This window comes from Phaenicophaeus curvirostris, chromosome 10 (assembly GCF_032191515.1).
Source record: "Phaenicophaeus curvirostris isolate KB17595 chromosome 10, BPBGC_Pcur_1.0, whole genome shotgun sequence".
Taxonomy (NCBI): domain Eukaryota; kingdom Metazoa; phylum Chordata; class Aves; order Cuculiformes; family Cuculidae; genus Phaenicophaeus; species Phaenicophaeus curvirostris.
Window position 1 is genome coordinate 11,105,011 of NC_091401.1, and position 21,764 is coordinate 11,126,774.

A 21,764-nucleotide genomic window follows, 5' to 3' on the forward strand; every position below is an offset into this window, starting at 1 on the left:
TGAACCCATGTTGATTGGGCCTGATCACCTGGTTCTCTTGCATGTGCTTCATGATAGCACTCAAGATCACCTGCTCCATGACTTTCCCTGGCACTGAGGTCAGACTGACAGGCCTGTAGTTCCCTGGGTCCTCCCTGCAACCCTTTTTGTAGATGGGCACAACATCACATCATTCCTCTGAGGTCAGAGAACTATTGCCTTAATAACATGTTATTTCCACTAAGTTTTAATAAATATGATCTCACAGTACAAATAGAAGCATTTTTGACAAAGTTCCTACTATAAAATTGAATTCAACAATTTAAAACCAATAGCTTGTAATAGCTTATTAAACAGGTATTGCCTTGCTTTCGTTCTCTTGTTTCAGATCATTTGCGTTTCACTTCTTTTCCAGGAATACTGGAACTGAGTTTGTAACAAAAAACAAGTAAAATAACTTTAAAAAAAAACCCAACAAAAAAAAAGAACAAATTTTCAGGCTTCCTTTTGCAAAGAAACTAGTCTCATTCTTTTTCTATTGATTCTCATTTTCAAAAGTGAAGTCAAGATTCTCATTTTCTAAGTAGGTACCATAAGCAGAGAGTTTCTGCATCTTTCTTTACCCACTCAAGTGACTGGACTGCAAGAAATGCAACGAGTATTAAAGCATTTTGAAGAAACCAAGCTTACAATGGGTTGAGCTAGCTGTTGGCTTTTACGGTCTGCAAAAAGGCTTGCCCTTCTAGTGTTCTTCTTGGCTCTTGGGCTGCAAATCCACAGAAAAAAAGCCTCCTTGAGCAAGCTGAGAATGAACTTTAATCTCACAGTTTGCCCACTCATTGATTCAGAAATAAGACTGTAATGGAACTTAATTCTTCCACTGCGATATATCCACTCAATTTGAAGTACGTCATTAAGAACAACCTTTGATAGATGATAGAGAGACAGGAATTTACCACCACCAATGCACCTTGATCCAAGCTGTTCATTTACAAGCTGCAACTGGGATTACTGGCAGGTTTAGCGAGAGAAACATGAGCTGAAGTAGGGTTAGTTAAAAATAAACTTGCAAATGGATTTTTACCAACTGTGAGGAACATCTTTATAAAACACTTGGTGTGTTCACGTTTTCGCTATCGTTTTTTAGCGTAGACTATGGATTGCTGGAAAGGAGCCATAGGCCACAGCTGGATTTATCCCACACTGATCATCTGTGCAAATGGGTTTTTCTCCACAATGAGGCCATCAGAATCTTTTCTCACTCCTTATCTAACTGGACCAGACAAAAACCTAACAACTGAAGAGGTACGTAATTATTCTTCTAAGTAATAATTATAATGCTCAAAGCAATAACCAAAGGAGAGAGGAAATGTTCAATAACACAGGTATGTTTTACATAGAGACTCAGGTTTAAAACAGTTCTGGAAAATAGTAGAGTCACTTCTTTTGCAGAAGTTCAGTGCTTTAAAACCCTCACATTCTCAAGACTTTGAATCTACTTTGGTGGGTCTTTAATAAATTGATATTTTCAGCAAAATCAGGTCAGTGAGTTCCTCTCTCCATTGAGAAGCTCAGAGGAGGGACAACACTGAGATTTGTTTATACTCATTGTGGACTTGATTGCACTGACAGTGACACAGTGATTGCAAATCATGACTACACCAAGCATGCTTTCCCTTATGAGCTGTTAGATTATTACCTACACCACAGGGCTGGATTATTCATTCATTAACCCGTGGAGGTCAGATTCACATTCAAAAAAGTGTTGTTTTGTTGGGGTTATTTTTGACAAAAGCATGCACTGCAAGTTTCCTTGTGCTGCTCCTCTGTTCAGCACTGGCTGCTTTGGGAGTAGACTTCCCAATAAAAGAGGATATAGCTAACAAGTGGCTGAGTCATGGAGCTAATGGCATAATTGGAAAACACGAGCTTGGTACACCCACACACAGCTAATACAAAGAACAGTTGTTCCTGATATGCAGTAAAAAATGTTAAGGCAGAATCTGCCAGCATAGTGTGAACCCAAAGTTTCTTCTGAAAAAAAGGTATTAATGGTTTGGGTTGTTGGGTTTTTTCCCTCCCTTTTTATTGTTTTTGTTTAACCACAAAGGAAAACTTTGTCTCTTTCATGAAATACACACAAAGCATGATAAGACGTCTTCATTCTGATTTCAGCAAGATTCCTTAACTCAAAAATAAGCATAGTACAGCTACTGGCTCTTTCAGCCAAACTCACTTCTGTTAAGCTAATTCCATAAGTTTAGTTTAAATGCTTAAAGATTCTAATTACAGTTCAAAGAAACAAAAGAAGTCACCCAGAAGGCTATAGTGAAGCTGCTGCTCACCCTGCAACTCATTGAGCACCAGTTAAGCAAAAAGATAACCACCTACTATGTTCTCCAGCATTTGAAACAATTCCTTTTGCGTCCAATTGCTTAAGCAGAAAATGAGCGATTGTGAGCAGACACCCTCGCAGGTCCAGCAATTACTGGATAAGACTTCTCCAAAACAGGCAATTTGCACATCACATAGTGACTGTTTTCTATGCACGTATCTAAAAGAAAGGGTTTCCCCCCACCACTACCAAAATGTAGGCGAGAGGCCTGGGCGAGCACTGAGCTTCATCGGCAACACTAAACAGCACCTTCCAACCTGAATGCAAATCAGGTTTAAAAGAGAAAGAATTTCTTTTCAGAGCCCCATGCATTGAAGGGCATCCAGAACTTACCAAAATAGTGCTCCACTAAGGACCAGCTTACTCTATACATGTTAAATTTGAATAAAACATAGAAGGTAAAGATAATGCAGTAACAGCTACATACTCACTGTGTGCAGTCCAGCAGGGCAAGGGAGGTGATTCTGCCCCTTTATATTCTGCTCTTGGGAGACCCCCACCTGGAGTGTTGCGTCCAGTTCTGGAATCCTCAACATGAGAAGGATATGAAACTCTTGGAACAGGTCCAGAGGAGAGCTACGAAGACAGTCAGAGGGCTGGAGCATTTCCCACATGAGGACAGGCTGAGAGGTGGGATTGTTCAGCCTGGAGAAGAGAAGGCTCTGAGGAGACCTTATAGCGATCTTCCAGTACTGACAGGGGCTAAAAGAAAGCTGGGGAGGGGCTTTTTACAAAGGCTTGTAGTGATAGGATGAGGGGAAATGGCTATAAATAGAAGAGGAGCAGATTTAGACTAGACATGAGGAGGAAATTCTTCACAATGAGGGTGGTGAGGCACTGGCACAGGTTGCTCAGGGAAGCTGTGGCTGCCCCAACCCTGGAAGTGTTCAAGGCCAGGTTGGACGGGGCCTTGGGCAGCCTGATCTAGTGGGAGGTGTCCCTGCCTAACGCAGAGGGGTTGGAATTAGATGAACTTTAAGGTCCCTTCCAACTCAAACCATTCTATGATTCTATGACTCACATAAAAGTTAAAACTAAATTGGGATTCACGTTCAGCCACTGTGGGGAGGAGGATTTGATGCTAGACAGACTGTCCTCCAACACAAACACTGTTAGAAATGCTTTAAACAGCTGCACATCAAAATCTGCCTTCTTCAAAGGCTTTTACTAGAACTTTTTAAAGCTAATCTACATGTTTTTGTAGTGGAGCCTAGCAACACTACCTTTGCCTCTTAAGGAATACTTTTACAGTTTTGTAATTTAAGGTACTTTAAGTCTGAACAATTGACATAGTTCAATGTTTCCTGTCACTACAACTATGTTCCTCCAATAACATCAACAAAAATCTTCAAAACCAAAACTTTAAACATCTTTTTTTAAAAAAATCCCTTTTGCTCTTTTATTCTCTTCTAGGTTACCAATCAGATTTTCCCTGTTTGGACATACTCCTACCTCGCACTCCTTTTCCCAGTCTTCCTGATTACAGACTACATGCGCTACAAGCCCATCCTCCTCCTCCAGGGCATCAGCTTCATCGTCACTTATCTCCTGCTCCTCTTCGCACATGGAGTGCTCGCCATGCAGCTGGTGGAATTCTTCTACGGCTTGGCAACAGCCACCGAGGTCGCCTATTACGCCTACATCTACAGCGTCGTCAGCACCGATCACTATCAGAGAGTGACGAGCTATTGCAGAAGTATCACTCTGGTTGCAGCCACCGTTGCGGCGGTGCTGGGACAGCTGCTGGTTTCCTTAGCAGACGTATCCTACTTTCACCTCAACGTCATCACGTTGACTTCCGTGTCCCTGGCATTTGTCTGCTCCTTTGCTCTCCCAATGCCCCAAAAGAGCATGTTCTTCCACAGAAAAGATGTCTCAGAACCTCTCCCAGCACCAGAGAAAGCTGTGCCTCCACTCGGCTCCAGCAGACCCTCGAGCTACCAAGAGGACAAGGGCTCTGTATCTGCTGACAGGGCATCGACACTTGAACAGCAGGCTGACAATGCCAAGCCCTGCAATCAAGTGCTCAGAGTACTGGTGCAGCTGAGCAAGGACCTGCGGGACTGCTACAGCTCGAGAAAACTTCTGTACTGGTCCCTGTGGTGGGCTTTGGCCACGGCAGGCTTTAACCAGGTTCTGAATTACATTCAGGTGCTGTGGGACTTCAGAGCCCCCTCTCACAGCTCTGCAGTCTACAATGGAGCTGTTGAAGCAATAGCAACTTTTTTAGGTAAGTAAAAGGTCATTAGCAAATTCTTTTCTAACCAATCCTGTGCTGATGGCATCCTTCAGCGACATCTTTAGTGCCTTTCTGTTTATGTCTTCTGATGACCAAGGTCAGTAGCAACACCCCCCAATACATAACACACACTGCATGCAAAGCACATTTTTACTGTACAACTTTATCACTGGGATCTTCATAAACAATGCTAAAAAAAATATCTAGATGTAAGCTTTTCCTCCTTAGGAGATTGTCATTCCAGAGCATTAAGAATTTAAGTTCACAGCTTTTTTCAGACAATTAATTTAACCCCAAGAAAGCAGTTCAAAATCCCTGTGCAATGACACCTTGCCTATTCCTCCCTCAAATCCACCTTAAGTGAGGTAGTTTAAGAATTGAAAGGGCATATCAGCAGATACACAGTCCTAGATGCCCTATTTAGACAGTAGATTATCAAGATGAGGGCTTCTAAACAAACATTCTGTGACCGCATCATATCCTGATCAATGTATTTGCCTCTGGCTGCGACACACCAGGAGAGGCAGAGAGTGCTGTAATTGTGTGGCCTCTCTATAGCACTGGATCTCATTCATGTGCATAAAGACTTGAAGGGGAGAAATAAGGAAGATGGAGCCAGGCTCTGCCCAGTGGTACCCAGTGACAGAAGAAGAGGCGAGGGGCAGAAATTTGAAAAAAGGTCTACTTAAACATACAAGAACATTTTTATTTGAAGAGTGATTTTACACTGGACCAGGCTGGCCAGGGGTGTGGACTCTGCATCCTTGGAGATGTTCAAAATCTAGACATCATCCCAAGGATCTTGCTCCAGTTGAGCCTGGTTTTAGCTGGGCTAGGTGATCTCTAGAAGTCTCTTTCAACTTCAGTCTTAGTTACTTGGTCCATTCCAATGACATTCCTCTTTGGCCACAGAATAGGAGGCACATGTGTACAGTGCAACTCAATTTAAAGAGCTGTACAGTACCCATGGAGCCTCATTTTCAAGCTCAGATTTCTACAGGGAACTATCATTTACTCTGCCTCTCCCTGCAAGCAGCATAAAAATGCATCTTACTGAAACTACTCCCAAACTTTTCAGACTACTGCTTTGAGCAGTGTTTCCTCAAAGGCTTTCTTGACTTCACTCTCTGGCACTTGATACCATTTGAGAGTACAGAAAGCACTCACAGTACTAGGAACCTCGGGTTAGTGATGGACCAAAGGAGTAAGTCTGCTAGGACTTCATGAATTCTTATGAAGAGCATGTGCAACCAGCAAATGGAGGCCAACTTTGCACTACTGTGGTCACCTGACCGAGAACATCTGGGAACTGGTACTCGCTGGACTGCAGTAACTCATTACAGCATAACCCCTGCTCAGACCAGACTTCTCTTTGCATTTGAGGTACTGTCCTCATACCCCTGTTTTTCAAAGGGTTTTCATAAGCCTACAGGCGCCTCTGTGCTAAAGAAGCACAAAGGTAGCATGGCCAGCAGGCTGAGAGAGGTTATTCTCCCCTTTTACTCCACTCTCGTGAGACATTATCTGTGTATCCAGCCCTAGGGCTCTCAGCACACGAAGGACACTAATCTGGTGGAGATGGGTTCAGAGTAGGACATGAAGATGATCAGAAGGTTGGAGCTACTCCCATACGAGGACAGGCTGCGAGAGTTGGGGTTGTTCAGCCTGGAGAAGACTCCAAGGAGACCTTATAACCAACCTTCCAGTACATGAAGGCGGCCTATAATAAAAGATGGGGGCAAAATTCTTATCAGGGCCTGTAGCAACAGGACAAGGGGTAGTTCTTTTAAACTAAAAGAGGGAAGATTTAGACTACAGAGAAGGAAGAAATTTTTTACAATGAGGGTGGTAAAACACTGACACAGTTTGCCCAGATAAATAGCAGAAGCCCCATCCCTGGAAACACTCAAGGTCAGGCTGGACGGGGTCTGAGCAACCTGAACTGGTTGAAGATGTCTCTGCTCACTGCAGGGGGGTGGAGGAGATGGCTTTTAAAGGCCCCTTCCATCACAAACCATTCATTCTATGATTCTATGAAAAAAAACAATAGCGGGATAATCTTCTTACAGGTATTTCTCTGGAACCGAGATGGGAAGAAGTCAACCTCATCATTATGGCAGAGATTAAAAACAAAAAAAACCAACAAAAAAAAAAACCAAAACAAAAAGAAACCCAAATCAACCTGAAAGCACTGGACTGTGTTGTACCATAGTGCATTCAAGTGAAGGCTTTTGCTGTTTGTGATGATCAATAAGACAAATGCAGTTCCTATGTTTTTTCACCAGAAATCAAAAAGATACTTTTGTGAAAAAAAGCAAGCACGACAGATTTTCATTTGATAAAGATATTTATATGAAGGAGTTAAATCCCATCACACATGCTTTGGCAGAAACTGCTTGGTGGGTTTCTTCTGTTCTTTGCTTACAGTTGTCAAAACTGGAGTAACAACAGATCATACAGCACTGCCTTCAGCCTTAGGCACGAGGCACTTTCTCAAGGTACTTCAATCTGCGAAGGTTCTGTAAGCAAGGAGGAAAAAAACCAAACAAAAAAGACTCCCACACCACTAGCAGAAAATAAGCTACAGTACTAGCAAAACCCACTGTGACCAGAACAGTCTCAAGAACTCCCAGCACGATCACTCATGCCACTATGCAATGGCTCTAGAAGGATAACATTTCAGAGGTTTAATTATTCCTTTTAAATGCTTAGGTTCAGCAACATCCATGGCAGTTGGATACATCCAAGTGAACTGGGATCTTCCTGGAGAACTGGCTTTGGGCATTTTCTCTGCAATGGATGCTGGTTCTCTGTTTCTCATGCACTTTACTGACAACATCTGGGCATGTTATGCAGGTTACCTTGTGTTTAAAGCATGCTATATGCTTCTTATAACAATAGCAACGTAAGTATCATACACAACTCTTCCAGTTAAATTTATTTCAATCAGTGACATTTTTAAATCCATGAAAATTTTACTGCAAGTTTCCCTAAAAGTAAGATTAAGGAGGTCATGACAGCAGCACAGATTTCTAGCTTATATAAAAGTATCCTTAAAATCATGACTTAACCATTACATCAGGTTACTCCAAGTCTCACATTTAGCTGTTCAATGATCAAATGAACATCCACAGGTCTTTATTTCGGAAAATGATCCACTCCAATAACTAAAAGCTAGCTAAGTAGGATGCATGAACGTGCCTAAGCCAGAAAAACAAGGATTTCTGCCAAAATGAAACAGTTAAAACTTAATAGCCAAGAATTAAAGACTTTCTCCTTCAAAGATTACACTACCATCAGTAAATTGCAAATCCCCCTGCTATCCATGGTTCAGTTAAACTGTGCATTCATTTCCAGGTTCCAGATTGCTGTCAATCTAAGCATGGAGCGTTACGCTTTGATGTTTGGCTTCAACAACTTTATTGCACTGTTGATTCAGACCATCTTAACTGTTGTTGTAGTAGATTCAAAAGGTCTGGGACTGGATATCAGCACCCAGGTAAGCTGCATTACTCTCCTCCAAGAGAGGGTTCTAGTCCAAGCTCAGCCTGTGGAAAACACTAGGTAATTGGCTGGCTTCGGAGTTGCTCAAATAGCAGGTTCATTTAAAGTGACCCAGCAGTAGCTACTATAACCTACTTGTCCTCTACCCCTGCCAATCCCCTATTTCTGCAATAATATATTCATACCCAAGGGACAGACCATCACTTACTAATTCAGAAGGGGTTTATTTTATTTAAAAGCTTGCTATTCATAATTTTGTTGTCAAAATATCCTAACCAACAGCAGGAAGCAAGCTGGAAAGCAATCTGTGGGTCTATGACTGGGTGATTCTAAGTTACATGATTTTATTGGATTCGCCTCTAAGTTACTGTAATTCTGAAAATTAACTAAATTCATGATACCCTGTTACATTTCTCAATTGGAAGTTTAAATTTTTACACTGAATTATGTCCAAGACTCCTGCTTTGATCTTTTCAAAGAGCCAGAAAGTGCACAGCAGCTGCCTCCCTCCTTTATGAGCTGAGATGGGAAAGCATGGAACAGCCTATTCTTTCCCCTTCCTTTTACAATCATAGACATATTACAGGATGAAATCAAGCAGCCAGACTTCTTGAATCCTTTCAAGGAGGAATTATTTCAGGGCCCGAGTGATAGGGAAGGCAGCAGTGGAGGGAGACACCATAACAGTAAAACCACTCTTTTCACTCTTCCTTCTTCCCACCTCCATTTCCCAGTTTTTCATTTATGGCAGCTACTTCACATTCATAGCTGGAATTTTCCTGATCAGAAGCATATACACCATTACCTCCACCAAATGCAGAAATACCAATGGGACTGGCGAAAGCACTGATCAGTTACAATGGAGACAAAGCATGATGGCAAGTGACAGTGCAGGAGGCTGCACCAGCTGAACGATGGATGTAGAGAAACAACGTTCAATCAGGCAAGACTGGTCAATGGTTAAAGAGGCTGTGATAAGCCTACGGCAAAGAGCTTTCCTCAACAGGATGATGCATTTTGCCCATTCTCTTCACCAGTAGTTTCATACCAAACAACCTTCAAACAATCTTCTACTTCAACTCGCATTCAGTGAGATCTGACACCAATGCTTCTATTGATGCTCAGTAAGCACAATAAGCAAGTCCACACAAATGCTTAAACTTCACAGCAGAACAGCTTATAGAACACAACCTTGGAACATTGACTTTTACTGATTTCAGTTAAAGGCAACTTTAGTCATAGATACAAGACCTTCAAACATACCTAGGGAGCCTAAACAAGCAGTTGCCCTATAACAGCAAGATGATCTGTTGGAAAGCTTGCTACAAGAAGCCTTTTGAAAACTTAACACTCAACCAGACATTGTGAAATGCATTTTTAAAGTTAACAGCAATAAATCTTTTCTTTCCAAAAGACATTCCCTCCGTAAATTCAAAGATGGATTGCCACAGTGCTATAAGGATGTATGGAATGTAAGGAAAACATGTCATTGTATACTGATAAACTGCCAGTAAAGCAGCGACAGATGTATTGCAAGTTTAAGATGTACAAATACAAAACAAACCTTCCCTTCAAGTGTTTGTCTTGATAAGCATATGCATTGTCTGATAACTGCCATGACCCCTGCCACACACACTTAATTTGGAAGCACAAAACTTGACACTTCAATTTCTATACAAGGCAGCCTTACTCGCATAACATGACTAAAAGTTTATTAGGCAATGTTCTTGCAACTGTGTTCAGTAATGTCCACTTTGGACTGAGCTACCAGACAGAAACAAATCCCATTTTCTTTTTACCATAACTTACAGATTTGCCAGGAGTTGGATGCAACCGATGCTTCCCCATTTCATCTCCCAAGAAAGCAAAAATAATTAATTCCTTTAAAAAAAAAATCCAAAATATGCAAAGCTCCTTGAGCTTGCTTTCATGCCTGAGTAAGTTGTCCCTTCAAGAGAGCAGAATACTTGCCTCATATCTATAGTTCTCTATTAGGAATTCCAAACAAATTTACCCATTTTCACATTAACTTCTTGCCTAAGCATTTGTTTCAACACAGGGCTTAGGAGTTTGCAACTATTAAATAACTCAAATGCAGTACCTGGCATCACACCTGCCCTGTAGAACTTGGGATGCCTCACAGCATCATCTTACCATGTAAGAGCTGACATGCCAGGAATAAAAATATTTATCCACAAGGTCTCCAAATTAATTTCTGTATAAGAGGGCTAAAATTAAAATGTTTTGATACTAAAACAGAAGAGAATATTGAGAAGGTCGGGGAATTGTAGCTTTTTGACAGCTACATTAGTTGTGTGAGCAATTGTGTGAACAGCAGAGATTTCTGAGACAAAAACATTTATAACCACAGGTGAACAATTAATTTTGTAAATATAGTTATTTTAAAAATCCAATTAACAGTTCTGGTGTCAGTTTCGTCTCAATATAAGAGACTTGAAATAATAAAAGATCTTCAGCTACTTGTTTGGATTAAAATCAGTGAACGTACACTGAACAGATGTGGTTGTATAGGGTAAGAGCTGCCAACCTTATCTGCATTCAAGCTAGTTATGAAAAAACAGGTATTCCACTATTTCTGCAGCAGTGTCTTAAACTACATGCCTTGTATACTTAAACAAATTCCAGTATCTCTTAGCAGTAATCAGCTTCATCTGGATCAGAACAAGAATTTCAATAATAGACACTGACCTCATCAGTCCTTGACCAAAGCCTAATTTACATCCATTTGGGTAAGAGAGCACAGGATTGTTCCCCATCAACAAGGCCATTTGTCTTGATGAGACTTTTTTTACGGATTTGGCCCAGTTCCCTTCAATAAGCATATTTAAACATTCCACAAGTCCTTCTGAACCTTTCAGTTCCCTACTGTATTGATCTGTTACTATCCCCAAACAGGTAAGGTCAAAAACCGGGTAAGAACTATAGCTGTTTACGCTATGCTAAAAACAGTGGGGAGCAGAAGGGCATCACTCACATCTCAAAACCCTCAACTGCTGGGGATTTCTTTAGTGAATTTACCAGAGAATCCTGGGCAATAAACTCCATACTCTACCCTGACCTGATCAAGCAGTCCTCATCAGAAAAGACAGACTTCAAGTCTGTGTAAATATGCCAGCAGGACAAACCCAGACATTTAAGTGAGTGCTACTGTAACCAGCTTGTTGTATAAGATGCCCATCTCCTCCTTTGCGATTTCCAAAGCTTCAAACAAAAGTTAAAATACAGAAACTACTGCCCTCCCATGGGCAACCGGCAGAAGTCAAAAGCACTGGCAGAAGAGAATTTCTACAAGCAATGGTCAAGTCCTTCAACTCCCCTAGAAATAAAGCAGCTCTAACATTCAGGCAATTATAAGTGAGATATCTTACCTTCAACAATTTCTGTGTTTGTCTCAAAAGGGCTTGCACATCCTTTACTCAAAGCCAAATCTGATCTTATTTATTCCTGTTACCATGAAGGCTGTGAACATTTGATTCTCCAGCTGGTCAGAAACCTTCAAGATTGCAGTTTATGTATTCATTATATATTTACATTACTTGCTTAATTCTAGTATTACACTTGAACTTAAGCCAAGTTACCTCTGCATTTAAAACACCATCACTAATTGCTCTGATAAAGTAATAGTTTTCTTAAACTTTCTTACTACTACAGACTAGACAAGCCAGACAGTTCCCCCCCTGCAAATTACACTCTAGTATGACAGGAAACATCAAGTAAATAAACAAACAGAAGTAAATTAATTTAATATTCCCCAAGAGGGCTTACTAATACACATTATTTTAATAAAAAGAGTGCTATTCCACCTGTGGTACCTCTGCCTGCTATCACACATTGTTCAGATCATAACCAAGTCTTGTTCAAAGCCTGTCCTTAGGCATCCATCATTACGTGTCTTTTGCAGCCAACTATTTCCTCAGTAACCAGCCTACTCAGTCCTTCCAGTGTCCTTCATCAGACCACTATTCTGTCAAAATAATTCAAATTCACTTAACATTGTCCTGCTCAAAGGTCACTTCATTTGAGCCAGAACACCAAGCTTAATCACAAGGACACAAAGAAACATACCCAAATGAAGCATGTGAAAACATTAAGCTTACTTCAACTTTAAGCACTTGATTTGGTAACCCATCTGTTTATGAGGCTCATTACATACATTTTAACCCAATAAAGCATTACAGCACAGAAATAAGGCTACACAATTGTTTTTTCTAATATTTATTTTTTTTCACCTGCAAACTGTAGCAAAACATGATCAGCTTTATTATGCAGACAGGTATCCCTCTAACATTAGAGATTTAGGCATGTATAAATAGAAGAGCTCTTAGGAAAGAAAAACATTTTGAGAAATGAACAAACCTTCAATTTAACTTCATGACTTCCAATACCAACAGTTAAAGTGATGTAGCTCATTCATTCCAAGAGATACAACAGCACCTCAAAGTGGCTGATCTATTCCCCAGTAACATTTTTCACATAACAATGTGTTAAAGTTACAAATACTGATATGCACAAATAGCTATTTTCTAAGAAAAATATGTACAGTACTGCAGCATAATGAATGTGGTATCTGCAATAACTTATTAGCCAATTGTAATATATATGATACCGCTACTTTTTACCTGCCAGCTCACAGGTTCAAGGATGTTACCACAGCCCTCTGTTTTGCACGTTATTACCTGGTGGGGGGGGTTGATTTTCTTGGGGTTTGTGTATGCATTTGTTTTAAAACTTTTTTTTAAAGATACACAATGCAGGCTTTTATTTTTATTTCTTAAAGACTTCTTCTGTGTTTAAAGCTAATATCAGTGAAACAAGACAACAGTGCAAGAGGCGCAGAGATGTTATGTGACCACATAAGAGTTCTTTTGGGTAAAGTGTCTATAAGGCTATAAGAAAGGATTGGTTGATGTGCTTCCTGTTGGAAATTGTCCTGTTGGTGCACCAGCCTAGGGGAACACAAAAGAAGGAAATTAAGACAAGTATTTAAGATCTCTTTTCCTATAATCTAAAACATAAATTCAGGATATATAAAAAGAGAAAACAAGCTATTAGGAAGTATTTCTGGTTTATGTTGCAGTCCTTTTTTCGCTTGTTCTCTGAAATTACACCATTGTAAGGGCATGATATAACAGTGCCTCTGTACTGGTTTGCCAAGAGAGCTGGCAGATGCCCCATCGCTGGAGACATTCAAGGTCAGTTTGGATGGGGCTCTGAACAATCTCATCTGGTTGAAGATGTCCCCGGCTCACTGCAGGGTGGGTGGACTAGATGACTTCCATGGATTCTTCCAATCCAAACCACACTATGATTCTATGTTTGAACACAGAGTTTTTGCAGTGCTACAGACTAGGAGAAGTCTGGCTAGAAAGCTGCCTGGAGGAGAAGGACCTGGGGGTGTTGGTTGACAGTGACTGAACACAAGCCAGCAGTGTGCCCAGGTGGCCAAGAAGGACAATGGCATCTTGGCTTGTATCAGAAACGGCATGACCAGCAGGTCCAGGCAGGTTATTCTCCCTCTGTACTCTACACTGGTGAGACCGTTCCTTGAATCCTGTGTTCAGTTCTGGGCCCCTCACCACAAGAAGGATGTTGAGGCTCTGGAGTGAGTCCAGAGAAGAGCAACAAAGCTGGTGAAGGGGCTGGAGAACAGGCCTTAGGAGGAACCGCTGAGGGAACTGGGGTTGTTTAGCCTGGAGAAGAGGAGGCTGAGGAGAGACCTCATTGCTCTCTACAACTACCTGAAAGGAAGCTGTGGACAGCAGGGAGCTGGCCTCTTCTCCCAAGTGACAGGGGACAGGACAAGAGGAACGGCCTCTCTCCCCAAGCTCCGCCAGGGGAGGTTTAGGCTGGACATTAGGAAAAAAATTTCACGGAAATGGTCATTGGGCACTGGAACAGGCTGCCCAGGGAGGTGGTTGAGTCACCTTCCCTGGAGGAGTTTAAGGGATGGGTGGATGAGGTGCTAAGGGACATGGTTTAGTGTTTGATAGGAATGGCTGGACTCAATGATCCGGTGGGTCTCTTCCAACCTGGTGATTCTATGATTCTATGAACAGACTTACAAACGCCTCATCACCGTAATACTGAATCACATTTAGGAGATTCACACTCTGCCTTCCCTTACGTGAAGCAAACCAAATCTTTGTGTCTTTAAGTGCCACAGATTACGCCTCTTCAGACATACAGAAGTTATTAACATCGTGCAACAACTCACTTACCATAAAAGGGTTACTAGATACTCCAACAGCTGCAACTTGTCCAAAAGGAGTTACTACAGGCTTTGCCTGTCCAAATGCAGCAAAACCTGCTCCTTGGAAAAATAAGTGAAAGTTATTAACTCTGGTAACCAATGTCAGTTTTTTGCTGCAGTTCCCACACAAAAATAAGTCGAAGTTTGGACTGCACAATCAGAAAGGTAGATCTTACTGAAACACTACTGGTAAGCGGTGTGTAAAAAGCTATGGCTGGGCTTTTTGCTTGTTTTCAGCTCTTTGGAACAAATCCATTTCCAATTTCTACATATGCTCTTTTTTATGTTATATTATCATTTAAATTTAGGGAGAAACAACTTTCCAGTTTCCCCTAGCATGTGTTCTATGAGGTTAGAGTAAGTGTTATAATCAGCTGCAGATGTTCAAAAAATGAAGACAAAACAATTCTTCTTGCATAAAAACTCTTCAAGCCTGGGCACGCTTACAATTTTAGTTGTCACTTTACAATACTCTAAAACTTCAGATTATGGTACAATGTCAGTTATGTCATTGCACACAGCCAAGTCAGAAAGCTCAACTACAGAGCCAGAGTGTGGGAATCCCTCATCAAAACTATTACCAAGTTAGTGCAGAAATAAATATGCACCCATTATTGCACATTTATAGACAGGTCATTTTCTCCTTCTTGACAATTTAAGCAAGATTACCTAAAACATAGAAACCTACCATTTGGTTGCTGAGCAAAAGCAGTCTGTTGAGGAAAAGCTGCCTGGGTTGGGAACGTGGGCTGCTGGAAGTTGCCACTAAAACTAGTAGGAAGACTGTAGGAGGCAGGAGTTCCAAATCCTGCAGGCATGCTCAGGGATGCAGTACCAAATGTTGCTGCTGATAGGCAAAAAATAACACTCAATTACTTGTAAGAAATCCCTTTTTTTCATGAGCTAAATAACTATAATGCCACATTAAGAAAAGTCTCCTAATGCATCAAAGACTCCACAAAAGTTAAGATCAACTTCTACAGCCACTGAACTGATTTGTTAGCTTGGATCACCACCAACTGAGGGCATAACTTGTCTTCACACTTAAATGAATGGAATCATCTACAATTTACTAGATCCAGCACATTCAGGTATACTTTCTGAAAAAGAAAGTATTTTTTAGTTTCTCTAAGTTATCATATACTTCCCCCAGCATTTTTCCAGCAACAGGCTGTAAACACCAGAAGCAGGCACCTTCAGGCGGCATAAGCTCCCCTGTTTTTCTCCTTCTGAGAAAAGCATGAAAGGATCTTCCTACTTTAAGCTGCATTACAGGAAGTTATGAGTCAAAAAACCCCAACCCATAAGGGATACATGCATCCCCTCTTCATCCCATCCTTAACGTCACTTTAAAGGAAATTCTGACCATGCACATTACTTGCACACAAAGTTCCTATTGCAAATGCTCTTACTGCTGAAGTAAGACTAAAAACAACCCCCCTCCCCAAAACATTTCATCTGATTCTCTGCTGAACATTTTAAGCAAAGAACACACAGCTTATATGCAATTATACATGCCTTCAGCAAATAAACACGAGCACTTTAAGTGCAAAAATGTAGTAACAAAACCATTATTCAGTCTTTTGGGAGTTATGCTTGAAAGGATAAGCATTTAGAAGGGGTTTTTAGTACCAATACAGACATCAGGCATTTTATTCTAGTTAAACATTAGACAGGACTTTTCTTTGGAAAATGTCACAAGTTAGATGTCATGCAAGCCCAACTGTTTTAAAAGAAAAATAATATATTTGATGACTATAGCTTGATTATCAGTTAAAAAAATTTTCCCAGGAGTATTCAAGGGCAAGACGTTATACATAAACTGTTGACAAAGAATGTGATAAACTACTGTACTAACATTGTTCTGAAGTCACAGTTAGAGAAGCTATTCAACAGGAAAACTTGATAAAACAGCAAACAAAAGCACGACAAAATGAGCAGTGACATGAGATATCCCAAAAGGCCAAGATACCATCAGTAGAAGAAGAGAGTCACTCAACTTGTTACGTTATATTGTGACCATGGAGGATATCAATAATGGTTTTGTTTAAGTAGCTTAAATGGTTGTCTTATGTATGCTCTTCTCTCCCTTTACCCAGCTGCCAAATGCCTACACTCAGTCCATTTAAAAAAATGGAAAATCTTCTGAAATTCTGCGTGCAGAGAACCAGATAGCTGTCAATAAGCTTTTACAAGCAAGAACAATTAGCCACAATAAACTCGATACCAAATGTGGCAACCTACCAAAATGAGCCTGAGGAAATATGTGAGAGTGCATTGCTCCCGAGAGGCCTTATGGAAGCCACAAAGAGACCAGACAATGTCAAATCATTTATACACTCTTGAACAGTCAGTTCTTAGTTCTATATATAGAAATACACACACGTATATGTACCAAACAATTCCTCCATAACATGATCAGTAATATATTAAGCTAAGAAAACCATTAGAAAAACACTACAAAACAGATCTCCCATGTAGTACATAGCAAAGTTCATGCAGAAAGAAAGCTTAGCATAGATGGACAAGCTATGGGTTTACACCTTACACTGAAAGGGGTAGCATATTATCTTTACTTATAATCATTATCTCTGTCACCAAGTACAAAAGCCAGAACTTCTGCAAGCCCCTTGGAAGCTCTAAGGGCAGAGTTGTCATATTCAAACAAACTTATCTAAAGAGGCTACAAGTTCTTAAAGATGGTCCAAAATAGCACAGTTAGGAACGAGAGAACAGTAAGGAAAAAGATACTTGGGGCATTAACCAACTGAACAAGTCTAACTGCACAGTCTCTCAAAGGGACTGAAAACAGAATTCATTTTAGCAGGGGACATGAATTTGATCAATTCAGTTTTAACTCAGCCTGATTAGTTTAATTCAGCCTAACTAAAGCCCAATTCAATGTTTAAATGCATACAGCAGCAGACTTAAATCTCCAGAAGTCCAGTTAATAGATGCAGAGTGCCAAAACTTAACAGTGCCTTTAGAGAGGAAAATTAGCATAAACTAACAGTCATCTAAATCCAAGATTCAGTGCTTTAAAGAAAGGTACAAGTTTGCTTTTTTAAAAATGTGATTAAGTATTTGTCTATAGAATTATGATTCCACAGAATCCTCTCCCAGAATATTAATGTAATCGATGACTGTAAAGACAGTATTTAAACATAAGCGTTACTGTTACAAAACAAAAAAGAAAGGACACTCCCAATGTAATAACTGGTCTCATGTGGATTCAGCGGCCCAAAAGTCTTGTCTTTCCCAGTTCTAGTTATACCTCTTTGCTTTTGAGGGTTTTCAGGATTTTGAAATAAATAAATTTAAAAAGCAAGTGTACCAGCTTAGAAGCAGGGCTTTTCAAGATCCCCAGTTCCAGGGCAACCAGCAATGAATCATGCTTTAAAGCCAAGGTTATCTTGGAAGGTAGCAAACTGGTCATACAGACTACAAATAGTTTGGACAGTATTAGACCTTAAACATATCAGTTTGATCTTCTTCATGACCACCATTTGAAATCCTAGGATTGGGCCAGAAACAGGAAAATAATGTCCTCATCCCAATAAAAACCATCATTTATCTCAAAAAAAGCTGAAGCTTATTCATAATTATTGCACTCTACATTACGCAAACACACAACACATTAAATAGACTAAAGACAAGGAATACAGAAAACCTTTAAGGAACAAGTTCCACAGCTCTGAAAAAAAGATTTGGTGCAAGTCTTGAAAGAAAGTTTCTTGAACACTTAGGGTTTTTTCCTAACCTGTTGCTCCTCGGCTATTGGTCTGGAATGGATTTGTTGAAGGTGCCACTGGGGCAACAGGGGCAGCTACAAATGGATTTGTGGAAGGTGTTGCTGAAAGATTAAAAACATTTTTATTTAATAAAGGATTTTAAAAACAGATCTGATTCACATCAAGTTTGTAATTTCTATACAGATACAGTAAAATCTAAAATTACATGAAAAAGTAGGAATTGATATTAAAATGCTTTACAACAGTACTTTAGCACCCTTTAGTAACTTCCAAATCACTAGTGTGAAACTATAGACCTTCCAATTAAAAATTACTAAGACACTTGCTCACAGTCCAGAAAAGGAATTAGTAACACTTCTATACCTCCAAACGGAGCAGGCACGCTCGACGATGCAGGCTGTGTCTGTGCAGCAGCAGCCACAGGTACTGTTCCAAAAGCATTGCTGAAAATAATTCATACATTCAGTGAAGTCAGAATTGCTTGTTTAACAATTCAGTGCAACTTACAGTTACTGTTGGCATGTAAAAGAATGGAAAAGGAGTGCTTACGTGCAGTTTACAAACTGCAATATAATTTCCTGATGCCAGGAACTCAGCCCTTGATGCCAGGGTCAGAGACTATAACTAGTGCTGAGCAATGAATATTAAACAGAGGCCATCACCACAAAGGTTGCAAAGCAGAAGCTTTAGGGGCACTTGCAATACCAAGCAGAGCTGTAATGGGCATTTAGTACTTTAATGATCTAAAAATGAAGTGGTTGGCACCCTTTACATTACAAATACCTGAATATTTCTTTTGTGAGGGACAACATTATGGTTTTCAGTATGCATGCAAATATTCTGTACAGGAAAGTATTACCATTTAAGACATTTAGCATGTAATGACTAGAAAGGTGTAAAGAACATTCTGCTGACAGAAGGTATTCTTAATTTCATCTTATATCCTATCAGACCACTACTATTTAAAGCAAAGGATGCAGTTTCAGTAGGCACTGAACTAATTCAACATTTCCCTGTTTAGATAAGAAAAACAGATTTAAGAAACAACTTTGAGCTACTTTTCTGCATCTTGCTGCCACAAATGTAGAAAGTCAGCTACTTCTAACAAAGTACCTGCTGATGTTACTGGTGGAAGTGTATGCATTACTAGAGGTTGCTGTGGAGCTGAACACGCTGTCCAGTTCTGCTAGAGCTGCATACTTGTCTGAAGATGCACTTGACTGACTGGGGGCTGGCAACGTTGGACCTGCCGACGCTGACACTACTGTACTGAAGCCACTTCCTTGCTCACTACCACCTAGAAAGAAATCAGATTAAAAGCGATGATGGTTTCACTTTCTGCCCAGCCAGTGTTGAAAATTAATGAAAGTTCATGGACAGTTTAAGTTCAGACTTGAAAATTAAACACACAATAGGGAATATAGGAGAACAACACATAATGAGCCATTACAAAACTGAAGTAAAAAGTTACAGAATAACTAGTTTTTTCTCCTAAACTTAAAATCAACTAAATCCAAGTATCACTGCTACTAGTTGATAAAAAACAAAAGCCAAATCTTCTGTGGCAGAGAGGCAGGAAAGCTACTCTGGCAGTTTTCCGCACCAACTGTAGCTCTCCATTCAAGAGCCTTCACTATATGTTTTAGCACAAATACAAAAATATATGTTTATATTTTTGATACAATTTTCATCATTGCAGTAATAATGATTTAAGCATTTCCACTTGGAGTTATTAATCTTTTGCAGTGATACTAGTCTTAAAATGTGCATCCAGCACACTGAGGATACTGATGTGAAACTGTACTGGCAAGTTAAAGAAAGCGCATTTTGAAATGTGGTTACTACTTCAACAAGCACAGCCATCCTTGTGGAAAGCATACACATGTAGAATAAGCACAGCAAAGAATAAAGTTTAGTACCTTGCCCTGCACTGAAGATATTATCTAAATTCGCAAGAGCAGCATATTTGTCAGCTGACTGGAGATTCAGTTTATTCACTGCAGCTTTACTGGCTGCAGCTGCTGTTGTGTTGCTCTGAGAAGCATTGAAGGCTCCAAAATCAGCACTGGAGGATTTGGGGAAGTTATCAAAGTGAGCAAAGTTAGCATTCACAGATCCAGCACTTCCACCTGCAACAAATTAAGTTAAACATGATCAACACTGCAAAGCTAGAGAAAGTCTCTCCAATCGTAACTGAGGGCACAATAATCCCACCTCTTTGTGGTTATGGGAGGCAACACATTCCCCCACCCCATCTCACTCCATACATTTAAGACTTTCCCAGTTCCTTCAAAATTACATTGTGTCATCTGAAAAAACACTTTAAATTTTTCAATTTGCAGATGAGGAAACAAAAAAAAAAAACACAAAAACCCCACTTCAACAGCTTAAGCCACAGGCATAATTTGATGTTGTTGAAAACCTATGTGCTATTTATTAGCTGTTAAAGTAATTTTGACAAAATATCCTGCTAAATAAGTTTTTGTCTGAACCTTTAATATTCAAAATACAGAAGCTTCATTTTTCTGACATGTGTCTAATGAATAGCTACTATTTACATCTATTTAATGGTTCAATGATTAAACATTTCAGATATCAGTCATTGTTTGAAACAAAACAATGCCTGCAAGTCCAAAAGTGGTATAGTTTCATGCCAAGGTTGCGAGAATGTTTGGTTATCAGTTATTAAATTTTTAGAGTACATTCAATCAGGAAAGAAGTGAGGGGGAGACAACACAGCTCTTTTTATACCATCTCCACTGACATCAGAGATACCTAAGTCAATTTTGAAGATCTCACTTAGGTCCACACAATTGAACTTCAGCTCAAATATGAAACCATGAGCTTCCGTCTCTTCAGTGTCCAGACAATTTAACTAGGGAGGTCATGTACTTCGGTTTAAATGAGTTGTTCCATTAAGTGTATCACATTTTATAACAATTGGTTGAGGATTCCACTCATGCTACAGAACACACAACTTTCTAATAGCATAATGAACGAGTTAAAACATACACAACAGTAGAAATGAAAACGCTAGACTACAATGGCATAAAATGAAGCAAGCTGGGTTTTCCACTGCGTGGAACTTACTGTGTACAGCCTGGAGAGGAAAAGCTGAAGTAAATTCACCAAAACTGCAGCTAGATGAAAGCGTTCTGAACGCTGGACAGCCAGAAATTGTGTGGGGGTTAAAGTTAACATAAGAAGGGAGAAAGAAAATTTGAAAAAAAGTTTAAAACGACACCACACTCAGGAAAAAAAAAAAAAAAGGAAAAGAAAGTCAGTCAGCCCCAAGATCTAGACAAACAGCAAGTGTAAGCTCAAGCAGAGTTCTGAAGCACAATCACATTAAAGGAAAGCAAAAGAAATCTCAGCAACAGGCTCTACACGTGAAGTCAAACATACTGCAGTATGCGCATATGTTACACATACGCACAGACACACACTTTGTTTGGTACTGTGACGTTGTTTGGGGTCTACTGAAACACTCCTGTTACAAGATAGAGTCCATTTCGTATTTATTAAAAGCATCATGGTTTAATCTTTCTATAGTTATTTCAGGTGTAGAGCAAACAAAAACAGTGCCATAAATCAGACTTCTGAGAAGCATCAGGAAAGCAAAAA

General features: G+C 40.0%; 2 protein-coding genes across 12 annotated transcripts in view; one reads left to right on the top strand and one right to left on the bottom strand.

Annotated features, from left to right (window-relative positions):
• Window positions 1-767: 767 nt before the first annotated feature.
• Window positions 768-9,308, top strand: LOC138724572 (thiamine transporter 2-like). The gene is made up of 5 exons (XM_069864662.1): window positions 768-1,284; window positions 3,788-4,604; window positions 7,326-7,518; window positions 7,971-8,112; window positions 8,852-9,308. The coding sequence occupies exons 1-5, from the start codon at window positions 1,135-1,137 to the stop codon at window positions 9,026-9,028; spliced, it is 1,479 nt and encodes a 492-aa protein (XP_069720763.1). The 5' UTR covers window positions 768-1,134; the 3' UTR covers window positions 9,029-9,308.
• A 3,532-nt stretch (window positions 9,309-12,840) lies between these two features.
• Window positions 12,841-21,764, bottom strand: part of AGFG1 (ArfGAP with FG repeats 1) — a 35,051-nt gene continuing 26,127 nt past the window's right edge. For 2 of the 11 annotated variants that reach the window (XM_069864652.1, XM_069864644.1), the window contains 9 exons: window positions 21,231-21,302; window positions 20,060-20,269; window positions 19,254-19,437; window positions 18,504-18,583; window positions 18,149-18,241; window positions 16,633-16,680; window positions 15,077-15,235; window positions 14,357-14,448; window positions 12,841-13,084 (listed from right to left, as the gene is read on the bottom strand). In XM_069864652.1, coding sequence (XP_069720753.1) covers window positions 13,025-13,084; window positions 14,357-14,448; window positions 15,077-15,235; window positions 16,633-16,680; window positions 18,149-18,241; window positions 18,504-18,583; window positions 19,254-19,437; window positions 20,060-20,269; window positions 21,231-21,302 — 998 coding nt within the window. In that variant the 3' untranslated portion in view covers window positions 12,841-13,024. The remainder of the gene's footprint in view (window positions 13,085-14,356; window positions 14,449-15,076; window positions 15,236-16,632; window positions 16,681-18,148; window positions 18,242-18,503; window positions 18,584-19,253; window positions 19,438-20,059; window positions 20,270-21,230; window positions 21,303-21,764) is intronic. The other 9 variants (XM_069864654.1, XM_069864650.1, XM_069864655.1 and 6 more) reach the window with 7 other exon arrangements.

Excerpts from the sequence above, each read along its gene's own strand:
- LOC138724572 (XM_069864662.1), top strand. The coding sequence starts at position 1,135 with ATGGATTGCTGGAAAGGAGCCATAGGCCACAGCTGGATTTATCCCACA. Across the intron at positions 1,285-3,787 it reads AAAACCTAACAACTGAAGAG|GTTACCAATCAGATTTTCCC; the intron begins GTACGTAATTAT and ends ATTCTCTTCTAG. Across the intron at positions 8,113-8,851 it reads GACTGGATATCAGCACCCAG|TTTTTCATTTATGGCAGCTA; the intron begins GTAAGCTGCATT and ends TCCATTTCCCAG.